Source organism: Chelonoidis abingdonii, chromosome 10 (genome assembly GCF_003597395.2).
Source record: "Chelonoidis abingdonii isolate Lonesome George chromosome 10, CheloAbing_2.0, whole genome shotgun sequence".
NCBI classification, from domain to species: Eukaryota; Metazoa; Chordata; order Testudines; family Testudinidae; genus Chelonoidis; species Chelonoidis abingdonii.
Genome location: NC_133778.1, coordinates 21,757,043 through 21,770,599, shown reverse-complemented (window position 1 = coordinate 21,770,599; position 13,557 = coordinate 21,757,043). Strand labels below are relative to the sequence as shown.

Sequence of the window (13,557 nt, the reverse complement as noted above, 5' to 3'; positions counted from 1 at the left end):
GCTTCTGCGCCAGCGACGAGCAGAGCCGGCGGCGGGGTCCGCCGGGGGCGGGCGGCGGCCGGAGGGTGGTGGTGGTGGGGATCCCCAACCCCTTCATCTGGCTCCGCACCAGGCTCTACTGCTTCCTCATCCGGGCCTACTTCGACCAGGAGTTCAGCGTCGAGGAGTTCACCCAGGGGGCCAAGCAGGTGACTGCGGGGCCGCCGCGCCTCCAACCTGTAGGGGGGGGGCGTTATTTCCCCTCCCCCCCAACTGTGTGTGTCTGTGTGTGGGGCCGTTATCCCCCTTCCCCGCCGCCTGGGACCCCCACTGTGTGTGTTGAGGGGGCCGTTATTCCCCCTTCCCTCCCGCCGCCTAGGATCCCCAACTGTGGGGGGGCGTTATCCCCCCACCCCGCCGCCTGGGACCCCCAACTGTGGGAGGGGGCGTTATCTCCCTTCCCCGCCGCCTGGGAACCCCTCAAGTGTGTGTGTGGGAGGGCCCGTTACCCCCCTTCTCTGCCACCTGGGACCCCCAACTGTGTGTGGGCTGTTAGCCCCCCTTTTTCCGCTGCCTGAGATGCCCAAGTGTGTGTGTGGGGGGGCTGTTATCCCCCCCTTCCCTGCTGCCTGGGACCCCCCAACTATGGGGGGGCATTAGCTCCCCTTCCTGAAACCCTCCAACTGTGTGGCGGGGTGTTACCCCCCTTTCCCCCACCTGGAACCCCCAGCTGTATGTTGGGGGGGCATTATCCCCCCTTCCCTGCTACCTGTATAGTTGTGAGGGAGGCAGTTAATCCCCATCCCTGTTGCCCAAGACACACACCCCACTCTGTAGGACAGGAGACCTTTTTATCCCCTCTTACCCTTGCCTGGGACTCCCTGTGTGCCCTAGCTATGTATGTGGGGGAGGCCTGTTAACCACTTTACCCTTTGACCTGGATGCGATCATGCAAGGAGCCCTGCCACATCTTCCACCCTCTCCCCCGTGGAAGCAGTGAAACTCCTTCCTGTAACCCCGTTATGGGGGCCACCCCTTGGCATATGTGGCCACCCTGGACCTTATCCCTCACTGCTCCCTCCTTCTTCTTCTCTTCCTGGTGATCTCTCTCTTTCCCCACTAAATACTGCTGCACATTGGCTCTGGGGACAGGTATTTTGTTCAACTGGGATGAACTGTGTGTTTTGTTTATATTGTCCCAGTAGTGAGACCCCTGTGGGGGGAAATTATTGCTGACAGTGGCACCATAGGAGTTGTCATTTATCCCCTTAAACCAGGAGTCAAAATTTGACAGGCTTTCCTATGTATTGTAAGGCATTAAAACAGTTGCAAACATCTGTGAGAGTGATGCAGTATTAGGCATAAATGCAGTGCACTATGGTAGGCTACAGTGTAATTTGGGAACAGAAAAGACCAATAAAATTTCAGACTGCAGAGGCATCTAGTCACAGGGCAAGGAGGCCATTCAATATGATTCTTATGGCAGCAGCATACTGAACATTGCATTCAAGTTCTGGGTAAGTTTGCCAGCCCTCCAGGATTGTCTCCAGGAATTAAAGATTAATCTTTATAATTAAAGATTACATCATAAAATGAAACCTACAGAAATTTGTCCAAACAAAGTTGGAAACCCTAGTTCTGAGTGCCACATTACTGGAACGGTACTGATAAAACAGATAGTGCTCAGAGCAGAGGAACAGAAACTAGTTTAGCTAAAATGACTGAGAGAATGGGAATTATATGCCATTATTGGATCTTTCCTGGTGCTTGGTACCACTGATCACTGGGGCTGGATTTAAGGCATAGTCACATCCGTAGCGCTCCAGGTTCTGGAATTGCATGATGATAAAATCTCTCAATTTTCACACTTAATTTTTTTTAATTTTTTTTCTATTTTTTATGGTTCTGAAGAAATCCTTAAGAACATGGCCTAAATTTAACTGCTGTCTGCTGATTGTCACCTGCCCACTTTCTCATTATTCTAACTCTGAAACTTGCTTCTCTGAGGGCCCCCCAGTGATGGCACTTCAGCAGAAGACTTAGATGGGGGTAGCCTTTGCTTCTGCCTCCTCCTTATGGCTCTGTTTGGGTGGTGTCAGGAGGTGCTCCCCACACATCCCCCCCCACCCATTTAGGTAGATGGTGGCTGACTCCTCCTGGTATGGCATAGATCAGTGGTTTTCAAACTTTTTTTCTGGCAACCCAATTGAAGAAAATTGATGCCCGTGACCCAATGGAGCTGGGGATGAGGGGTTTGGGGTGCCAGAGAGGGTAAGGGTTGGGGTGGGTGGGGCAGGGGATTGGGGCATGGGGTTACCTCAGGCAGCTCCCAGTCAGCTGTGCTGTGGGGGTGCTAAAGCTGGCTTTCTGTCTCTCCTGGCACTGCAGACTTTGTTGCACCCTGGAAGCAGCCAGCAGCAAGCCCAGCTCCTAGGCAGAGGTACGCAGGTGGCTCTGTGCAGCTCTAGCCCGCAGGCACCCCCCCGCCCCAGCTCTAATTGGCTGGTTCCCAGCCAATGGGAGTGCAGAGCCAGTGCTCGGGGCAGGGGCAGTGCATGGAGCCCGGTGGCCCCGCTGCTTAGGAGCCAGACCTGCTGCTGGACACTTCCAGAGTACAGTGTAGAGCCAGGACAGGTAGGAACTAGCCTGCCCTAGCTGGGCAGGACCACTGATGGGACTTTTAACAGCCTGGGCAGCAATGCCAATGAGAGCCACTAGTGCCTTACATTCTGCGACCTAGTACTGGGTTGCGATCTGCAGTTTGAAAACCATCAGCATAGGTGGTCTGGGGGGAGGCCTCATTCCTCCAAACAGGAGAGAGAGATAGTGACTCCCACAGATAGCTTGTGTGTGTATTGGGTGGGAGACTGTGACTACGCCTCAAGCAGAGGCAGAGCCATGTGGGGTTTGCCTAGGACGTCAGATTGTCTTAATCCTGCTCTTTTGATCACACACTTCTCTCTGACTTTAAAGATATAGCAACAGTAAACAGGAAAGCACTGAGATGGCTCCAGTCCTTCCTTTCAGGCTGCACCCTGAGTAGTGCTGGATGAACATTCTTCTGCCATCAGAGCACTCGGTTGTGCAGTTCCACAGAACTCTGTTCTTTCCTCATCCTATTTAACATCTGCATGAAGCCACTGTGTGATGACACTCTGGACTCAAGTTCCACATGCGCACAGATGACCCCATATCTCATTTATTTCCAGTGCCAACTGAACCATCTCTCAGCTCTCTTGTTGTCTAGCTGACATCAGCATGTGGATGAAAAACAGCTGGCTAAAGTTGAACCCAAGCAAGATGGATATGTCATCTTAAAGATCTAACTACCACTGTAGCTTCACTCTTTTTTGATGGAGCCTGCTCTCAAGTACTCAAGCTGGTTCATAGTCTCTGTTTTGTAGGAAAAGTATATGTTAGTTGTCGTGTGTGAGATGGGGAGATGGTTTTCTTGGCAGATGGCCAGGGCTTTGCCACTTTTCTGGAGGAAGTGAGAATACTCAGACTTCGCTGTTTTCAGAGCAAAGAATAGAACTTGTTACTTCAGCTTAGCTTTCCCACAGTCACCACAGAAAGATAGTGTAGGGAAGGCCACTTCCAGCTGCTTCTAGGGAAGGACAGTAGAAACTAGTCTAACTTTATGGGAGGGCAATTATACTATGCTTTTGCTGATGTGTAAAGGGTCGATACTCATGAGTAGTGTGAATACTGAGAAGGCATTCACACCCTTTGTGTATGTGTAGGCTGTCCCATTCTAGAATGGAGTGAGATTATACAGGGTGGTACTAGGGGATAAAGACTAAGAATGGGGAAAGCATAAGCTAAACATCTGGAAAAAAAATATATTTTGATCTGGAGTAGTTTTGTAAGCAAAGTGGCCATGGTCCCATTAGATGGATTGCCTAAAACTAGATGGAACAGGACACTAGAAAATATACTGGAGGCAACAATCCTGCCCAAGCAATGTGGTGGAACTAGATGATTTAATGAGTGTTTTTCTATATCTAATGTCTGATTCTCTGGTTACTGGAAAATGAGTTGACCTGGAGTTAGTGAAATGTTTGCTCATCTATTTTTTTGTTTTATAGGCCTTTGCTCTTGTTTCAAAGCTGTTGTCTCAATGTAAACTTGATCTGTTGGAGGAATTCGTATCAAAAGAGGTAAAGAGTATTTTATTTCTTTTCTAAAATCTCCAACACAGAATGAAAAATATTTGTCTCACCCTTTAATCTGCCAATGGGTTGCCAGTCATCTAAAGTGAAGTTTAGCTTGTTAATAAACACAAATAGTACCAATTTGGTCTAACTGGGGAAGAACTCTTTAATAAAGATCAGGAGAATGTTAGTCTTCAGACTAAAGGACAGACAAGCTTATCTCTAAGGGCATGATCAGTTACTGTATAAGGAAAATTGTCCAATTGCTCTTACTATTAGGACAATGGAGCAGCTGCCAGAAGAGTCCAGTGAGTCATCAAAAAAGGATCAAAAAATATAATCCATTGTGGAAGAGAGTGGATAACAGGGGCAGACTTGCACACTTCTATTCACATGGGGCAAGTGAGTGGAAGTTCCTACTGTGACCACCAGTACCATTCACTGGTGCCAAAACTTTAGGTGAGCAACATAGGCCTGCCCAATGGAGAATTCATTTCTTGTGCACCCCCTGTCTAACTGGTTCCCATCCCATGTAGGTCACACTGCCACTTAGCTACCTAGTCCTAAACTGGAGACGTTGATCTTGCATCAGGGCCTCAAGAATATAGCCAAACTGGCCAGTTTTAATTGTCAGTGTGAATTTTGAACCACTGGGACTGTTTTTGTGGTCACCTCCGGAGAGGGGTGTCTCAGATCCAGAAGAGTCTCATGTGTGGGAGCTGCTTCAGCTGTATGTTTGTGTTACTGTGTGCCAGTAGCTTGGGCTGCCTGGTGCCCCTAATCCGACTGTGGTGTAGTGCCAATGCACCATCTTGCCTCCTCTCTCTGAGTAGAGGTAGCAGTGAAATGTGAGTTTGTTCCTGGTGAACTCTTTCAAGAGAGTGTCGCCCCTTCCTCCTCCCACTCCAAACCATGGGTTCAGCAGGTTTTCATAGGAGCTCTACCAGTACTGAAAGGAAGCCACTCACAATCAGAGGAAGGGGAAGAAATGGGGAGCCATCCCACAAAGGAGGAGAAAGGGAAACAATTATTAGGAGCCATCTGTGACCTAAGGTGGCACAGACTGAAACTGCAAAACGGTGATTGCAGATAGGGCCAGCTAGTCGACTTCTTGTTGTTGACACCTATGTTAATGAACATCATGACAATCTTTTGCAGGTTGGATGGTGCTCAGTGAATGTGGTATTGAAAATTGTGAATGGGATCTGGGCTCTGTGTATCCAGGCCTTGTTTCAAGACAAATTAAATTTTGCCATTATCGCAGTGTGAACAAATTTGGAGGATGGTGTGTAGAGAAAAAAGGCAAAGTTCCACTGTTCTGTCTGACCTGTGCACTGAATGAGGCAAGGGTCTAGGGCAATTAATATAATTATAGAGACAACTGTAATGTATAAGCATAAGGGCACTCACATACCATGGTAATGTGTAGTACAAAACTTAAATATAGGCTTTGTCTACACTTACAGTTTTGCAGCGCTGGCAGTTACAGCTGTGGTCGTACAGCTGTGTACGGCCAGCGCTGCAGTGTGTCCACACTGACAGCGACCAGCGCTGCAGTGTGTCCACACTTGCACCAGTTGCAGCGCTGTTGTGAGTGGTGCATTGTGGGCAGCTATCCCACAGAGCACCTCGTGCACTCGTCGCCATTTTGTCGCTGTGGGTTGTGGGAAGGGACGGAAGGGTGCGGGTATTCCGCTCTGTTCCAACGACCGTGCGCCAGGGAATCGGACCCACGCCTAAGAGGCCCCTGCACCTTAGGCACCTTTTTATTTTTTTTTTTTTTTTAAACTTACCCTGTCCCCAGCTGCAGTTCTTATGGTCCCGCTCCTTGATGTGAAGCGCGGCGGCAGCACGCGGCATGTCCCCGCTCTCGCCCAGCTAGAGCCCAGCCGGTCCTGCGGGGCTTTGCGGCGCTCGGCCGGGCCGGCTCCAGCCATGGAAGAGCGGAGCGCGGCGGCTGCGCTATTCTTATCGGGCCTCAGCACGCCAGGAGAGCGAGGCGGCGGCGGCTATGTTCCGCTCACGGCCGGAAGAGCGGAGCTTGCCAGAGCTGCCGCGCGCTCCGGCTAGAGCGGCGGCAAGGCTGGCAGGCTCCGCGCCGGGAGCACGGCAAGGCCCGCCCTCCCGTCTGAGCTCTGTCAGAGCGCGAAAGCCCTCGTACCCCGGCTGGACCTCGGGCCCCTTTAAATAGCCCCCCTGAGCCCTGGGCAGTGAGGGGTATTTAAAACTCCTGGGGCTCCACTGCCTCTGCCACCCCGGTCCTTCAAATAGCCGCCGGAGTCCCGCCTCCCCTCTTGCATTCTCCCAGCGCTCCCGCGGCTATTTAAGAGTCCCCGGAGTAGAAGGGGGTTGGGGCTACTTAAAGGGCTGGGTTCCAGCTGCCTCTGCTGCAACCCATGACCTGCCCACACCAGTCCGGCCCCCCCTGCCTGCAGCCAGCTCTGCACCCCGTGCCCGCAGCCACCTCTGCCAAACACCCTGTCCTGTCTCCAGCCAAACCCCTGCCACCACCCCTGCAGCCCTGCCCCAAAGCCAGCCAGCCCCCCACACACTTGCTGGCTCCGCACACAGCTCTCGACACTCTGCCCAGCAGCCGCCCCCTCCTGCCCTGTTTCCCAAGTCAACTCCCTGCTGCACCCCACTGTCTGAAAGCAGCGCCGCCCACAGCCCTTGTCCCAACCAGCCCCCAGCCACTTTGCCCTAGACCTGCAGCCAGACCTACCTCCAGTCACCCTGCCCGCATTCAGCCAGCATGCCACACTGCTGCCCTGCAGTCCAGGGCTTAACCCTGCAGGAAGCAGCTGGAACAACACATGGCACACCCCCCCAGAGAGTGGCGGACCCACACATGGAAACAGCAGTCACGAAAACCAGATCAACAGCAATATTGATGCAATGTATATAATTTTTTATCATATAGTTAGGAAAGTCAAAATAATACATGAAGAATGGGGCTTTTTAGTCATCCCTGCCTGCATCTGATGCTTCTCTTGGTAGTCATTCCTTTCTTGCAAGCCTTTCTCCTTTATCTTGGCACGTCCCTGCTTCCTTTTCATACGTTTCCTTATCTCCAGTCTTGCAATTCTTTATTGCGGGATACAGAGAATCCTAACTGCTTTCACCAATCTCTTTCTTAGCTTACTTGTTTTTTTCTAAGCTTTGCAGTCTTCAGAAGTTCTGCACTGATGGAGCAAGTATCAGTCCACGTTTAAAAAAAACAGAGAGAGAAACTGTTAATAACAAAGAGCCTGGCATTGTTTTTAAAAGTTTTTGTTTAGCATCATTTACACATTCTAGCTGCACAGAGATGGCCGCAGCTTGGCAGATGAAGATGGCAGTTTCCCACCGCGGCTCACAGTGGCAAGGGGGGGGCTGCCACGTGGTCACCTGGGACAGGGGTGGGAGGGGGGTTGCTTCACTGTGGAAGCCATGGGTTTCTGTGACTTGGAAAGCAAAGAGCAGCTACAGGAAAGTAACACTGAACCTACACCCACATCTGCCAAGCAGCTACTCTCAGAGCCAAATCTTGCCACACCACATCACCTGGAAGGGATCGGGGGTGCTTTCCACTCTGGATAGCCATTGGGTTCTGTGGCTTTGAAAGCAAAGCAGCATACAGGGAAATAACACTGAACCCACACCACCCACATCTGCCACAGCAGCTACTGCTCAGAGCCATCCTGCACACAGCAGCTCACCGGAAGGTGGGGGTGCTTCACTTGTGGAAGCCATGGGGTTTCTGTGGACTTGAGGAAAGCAAAAGAGCAGCTACAGGGAAATCAATGGCATTCCACGATTCTAGGCTGCTTGCAGGCCAGCCATAGCCCCCCTGCCTCCCAAAACATTTGCATCCTTAAATAAAAGCTTCTTTACCAGGAACAGCCCTCTGCTGGTTCCTCACTACACAAGTCCAGCACAGCTGCGAGACGGCTAGCTTCTTCCTGGCTGGAAAATAGCTCCTGCCTCTCATGACTCCTGGGTCTCCAAACACCTCAGTAGTCCCCTCTCGGGTTCCTGCTACATCTTCCCCTCCTCTCCAGGCTCTGAGCCCAGTGGCGGTGAAGAGGCAAAGCATGACCTGAAAAGGAATGCTGGGATAAGTCCTAATACCCTGGAGGCCAATAAAAATGCTGGTGAGTGTCCACACCTGATGACCAGCGCTGCATCACCAGCGCTGGTTTCGCTACACCGGAAGCAGACCCAGGTGTACAGCCAGCGCTGCAAACGGAGTTGCAGCGCTGGCTGAGCTTTTAAGTGTAGACACCTCCTAAGTTGCAGCGCTGTAACCCCCTCTCCAGCGCTGCAACTTGCAAGTGTAGCCAAGCCCATAGATAGAAAGAAGCAGAGAGAAAGTTAAATAGAAGGGGGGAGCAGAGTTTAGATTTTGAGGAAAACCTTAACTGATGCTTTCTGACTTGAGTGTTTCACTTTGCAATGTTAATGTTCTTCAAATGTAGCTTTTTGTGTAGAATTTGGATATTCTGTCTTAATTTGTTTGAATGTTAACCCACATTGCACAGGATACATTTAAGTTAGTTACTGTGAGCATTTTAATTCTTTTCATGTCATGACTCTTGTGCATTTAAATGTTGCATTCATGTAACTTTTTACATTTAACCATTCTTCAGTCAGAAGGGAATACTATGGGATATTTTTTTTTTTTGGATGAACAATATTTCTATTTTAATAGATTGTCTTACAGCAATGTGGATTAGAAATACTTCAGTAGATATACTGGGGTAATACTGGACTGTTACGGAGTTTACAGGATCAATGGTTTCAATTATCTAGTGAATTGTAGGCTTAACAAAAGCTACGATTTCTCTAAATTCAGGTACTTCAAGTGTTGGAGGAGAAGCTTTCTTCATTGTCTGAAAACCACAGGAATGCCCTGGCTGCTGACATGGATGAAATAATGTATACAACAGCAGGAGATGTTGGCATTTACTATGATGACAGTGGTATGTATAGAATTCTAGAACATTCACGTAGCATAGACAGAGAACCTTCTGTCATGGTTTTGCTTTTTACAGCTTTTCTACTTACAAAGGTGTTCATGAGTCCTATTTCTCATTCCTAGAAGTAATGTTTAAAGCTCTCTTTATGTACTTATTTGTTCTCACTATAAATTGTCATTAGTATGAATCATTGTACCAACTTGATGCCTGTTCAAATTTTTCTTATTCTCCTTCTCTTGGATTTTATACGCTTTCCATTCATTTCTCCCTATTCACTTCTCAAAAAAAAAAAAAAAAAAAAAAAATCCCCTCACAGGTACTGTATGCAGAGCGCTAGGCCTTAAAGTGTTGTATGTGCTATAAAAACATAATGACTCCCAGTGTGTGCATTCCTGCCATTTCTCTTATAGAGTTGTCTTCTTCTGGTCTCTCTCTCTCTTTTCTTTTCTTCCCCCTCTTTTCCCCACCCTGTGCTCCTGCCAAAAATCTTGCCTTGTGGCAGACATTCTTCTACTGGAGAATGGCTGGATATGAATGACTTTGGAGCTTGTTAGTGCTGCTGCTTCTGTCAGCCTGAGCCAGGCTTCAGAAAGGTGACGAATGATCTGTCTTTTCCCATGTGGGCCGAGCACTGCTTGTGCAGTGCTCCGAACTCCTGCTGGCCTGGGAAATGAGGGATCAAATTTAAGACCAATTTTTAAAGTTTTAACTGCAAAACCTCTCAATTTTTCTGTCTTCCTGCTGCATCTGCCTTTGTAATTCACTCCTCTTCATTGTCTGTCTCCTGTCCTATCTGTTCCATCCCTGCCTATTGCCTCCTAAAAGTTTGCTTCTGTGGTGTTGATGGGGATACAGCAGCTGCAGCATGAAATGGAAATGGTCTGAGTCAGTCTGATTGCTTTGCTTTCCTTTTGTACCACTAAGTGCTGTATGCTGGAGTAGCAGCATAGGCATCATTTCCCCCCCATGCTGGCTGAGAATATTTAGCATAGAGAAGTGGAGTGGGAATAATCTCATATCACACTGTGTGACAGTTTCTCCATGCGGATCCAGGACAGCTTGATATATATTATATTTTTTAAACTAGCAACCATCTGCTTTATTTTGTTAAATGCCAATAGTGTGTGCTTGGCTCATTATAAAATACAGCTGAGTTGGTTCTTTTCCTGAACTTAACCTTGTTCTCATCCATCCATACCTCATTATTTCAGGCTATCTAATACATTGAGCTTCTCTTATTCTATTGTTTTAATAATCCTACTTCTGCACATCTCATTCCCTGTCACTCTAAGTACCTCTTCAGTCACAATGGTCATTCTATAATCTGGAACATGACAGCCTTCCATACAATGTGATCATATATAGCGCCAGGAATAACTCCTGATGACTTACACACCACTCTGTAGAAAGTATGACTTTGTTTTTACTCCTGCCAAACCTTATGAAGATGGCTTTAGGGTGAATTACTTTAAGTTTTAAGTATCACTTTCTTTTCCTTATTCTTTTGTGCTTCGTGTAGCCATTTGCTTCTGTAGAGTCTTAGTAAAATGCTTAGTGGTTTGCAAGTAAATATACTAGATTGCTGAGGTATATGCGTAATTCTGGAATGTTGGCTTATGGCTTAGTTTTCTTTGTAACAGGAAGGAAGTTTGTTAGTATCCTGATGCGCTTCTGGTATCTAACTAGCGCTGATCTTCCTGATGAAGTTCCAGATGAAACCAAAGTTTTCCAGGTTGTATTTGGAGATGAAACTGTGAAAGAAACTAAACGTCTCCTAACAGCAAACTATGAGTAAGTCTCCCTATCTTTTTTTCCTTCTAGTTGTATTTATCTTGGCCTTCAGCATAAGAGTTTCCTCATTCAACCCAACTTTTATTCTGGGGAGCAACTCTTTGGGGTGTGGTGTTTGTTTGTTTGTTTGTTTTTAACAAAATCACTTTAAGGTTGTCACATTACAGCTTTGTTTCTTAATTTCAGACTAATGCTACCACACTCTGAATCTACTAGCATATCATAAACTTTCTGACCCCTCCTTATCCCCTCCCCCCCCTTTTGGAAAGAGGCCTATATCAATTGTCAGTCCCAGTTTTGTGCACCAAATCAAACAGTGCTGCCAAGCCAATCAGCCTGCTTTGTGCTGCTGCTGTAACACCACCCTCCTACAAAGGAGTCAGTATTGTAGTTGGCTTGAGAAGATGAAAGATTTAACTGAACATTTTCTGAAGCAGGTTAGAACAACACAAACATCATCTGGTGTTTGACTGGTTCACATGGATCTGATCTAAATCCTCTGAGCGCTCACTGGTCAAGTGGATGTATTTTCATAGAAATGTGCATTTATAACACTGGTTATAAAATGTGCTAATGTCTGAGAGATGAAAAATATTTGCACTCTTGTCAAAACAATAGAAAATAGTCTTCAAAATTGTAAAAGTGGAGGGGAAATGGCATATTTTTGCCTAAGTTATGATAGGGTGGCTCTCTTCTAAACTCTTTCTCAGAGAAGAAACTACACAGGGTCCAGGTCCAGATAAAATACAAATCAAAACCACCTGAAGAGCATCCCTGTTCCCTTTCCTCCTATGTTCATCTCTTGGCCATATTTATCACATATCTTAGAGTCTTGTCTGATTTCTTTGAGGGTCCTGACTCCTTGTGGGGCGGGGAGACTTGTGAGTTGTCTCAGTTCCTAGTGGCCCAGTGTCCTAATAAATCATCTGAATTGGCACTCTTTCTGGCTTCTCAGCAGAGGTCAAGGACCAAATGGGCAGAGAGACTTCAAACCCTTTTGTAAAGCACCCATCACCAGAGTAGCTAGGTGTCTAGGGATGGTTCTGCCTAGGCCAGGATTGAAACACACTTGCAGGACAATATGGATTACAGTGCTGCTGCCCTTGCTGTTCTGTTTGTGATTTAGGCATATTAATGCTGTGTTAACACACTAAAAACTAAAGGCCTCACTTAAAATACCTATCAAAAAAACCTTACAAACTAAAAGGTACCAAAAGTTTCCAGCACTAAAGGGGAAAAGGTTTTAAAATGTAGGGTGACTAACATTCTTTCAAACAACTGTAGAACTCAAATGTGTAGAAGGATTCAGTCATACACTTAGGTTTTTTTTAGTATATCTGGTCTAATCTCTAAAAAGATCTACTAACTTCATATTATTCTGTGATTTTTTTATTTTTTTTTTAAATGCCTAAACCAGATATCTTTGGGTAAAAAGTACCTAGTTCACCATATTGATTTGCTGATGCCTCATGGAAAAATGAAACCCTTACTTTAGAAACTAATTTTCCTATAGATCATTTTCTGGGATTTTGAGGGTATTAGCATGAAAATGGGGTGCTTAAGACTTCCTCTGCTCTTGTTGTTTTATCAATCACTTGTGGCCTGAGCCAAAGCCCACTGAAGTTAGGAAAGCCTCCTTTTGACTTCAGTAGACTTTGGATCAGTCTCTTCTTAGAGAAATTGCTTTGATGTCACAATCCTCCATAGGGGGACTGAGCGGTGGCATCTAATGATCTCTTATAAAACACCTGGCTTTCATAAGATCGAAGGACGAGGGAAGAGTTAGAGAAAACGACAACAGAATAACTAAGGAAAATATTTTGCCAAGTTTTCTCAGTAACTTTAGGCACCCTTTAAAGGATTACGTGATCTTTAACAATTTATTTGTCCTACTTTACCTAGGTTCCGAAGGGAATTTACACAAGGAGTGAAGGCAGACTGGACTATTACACGGATTGAGCATCCAAAGCTATTAGAATAAATTTCTTGTACAATGACTTTTATGGACCTTTATAAATCCTCGGGCATACCAAAGGTGTCAAGCTTTTTTGGTCTCCCCACAACAATTTCTTTTCAGGATTAATTTTATATTTTTTAATTCCCAAAATACTTTTGAATTGATCATATACAGTATATTGCTCTGAAAGAATAACAATAAAGCCTTTTCCATGAGTCTCTGAAACTACATAATACAAATTTAATTTGTAATAGTTATCAGAGATGTCTGCATAGTAATTGGGTTACAGGCCAGAGTTACAGATGTATTGATCTGTTAGATTCTCAGAAGAAATCTTGGTACTAATAGGATATGACATGTAAACAAAAGACGCTCTCATGACTGGCAACCCTTCTGAATAATACCATTTAATTTATTATGAGTATTTCCCCAAAGCTATAATGTACAGTAGTTAAAACAGAATGTTTGAAGGAGGGTTACAGGTATATACACTTCCTAGCTTGTTTGAGGACCGCAATATATTTGATTCTAGCCTTGAATTAATGAATTGGACATTTAGAAAATTAAAACTAGATTCTAAAAAGTGTACGCTCTTGACTCCAGTCTAAGCTGTCGTAGACATATAACATTCTACTATGGAAGTGATACAGAAAAAATTATTTTAGTATTCTGATTAAGAAACAGAAGTGATAAAATTCCTTCAGACTAAAGAAACTGG

At 46.2% G+C, this 13,557-nt stretch overlaps 1 protein-coding gene across 1 annotated transcript; it reads left to right on the top strand.

Moving 5' to 3' along the window:
- Positions 1-5: 5 nt before the first annotated feature.
- MAIP1 (matrix AAA peptidase interacting protein 1) lies at positions 6-13,064 on the top strand (the record flags this gene model as incomplete). The annotated part of the gene is made up of 5 exons (XM_032793614.2): positions 6-188; positions 4,068-4,139; positions 8,968-9,094; positions 10,732-10,882; positions 12,785-13,064. Coding segments are annotated over 5 exons (612 nt in total), but the record flags the coding sequence as incomplete, so codon positions are not given.
- Between the last annotated feature and the right edge of the window lie 493 nt (positions 13,065-13,557).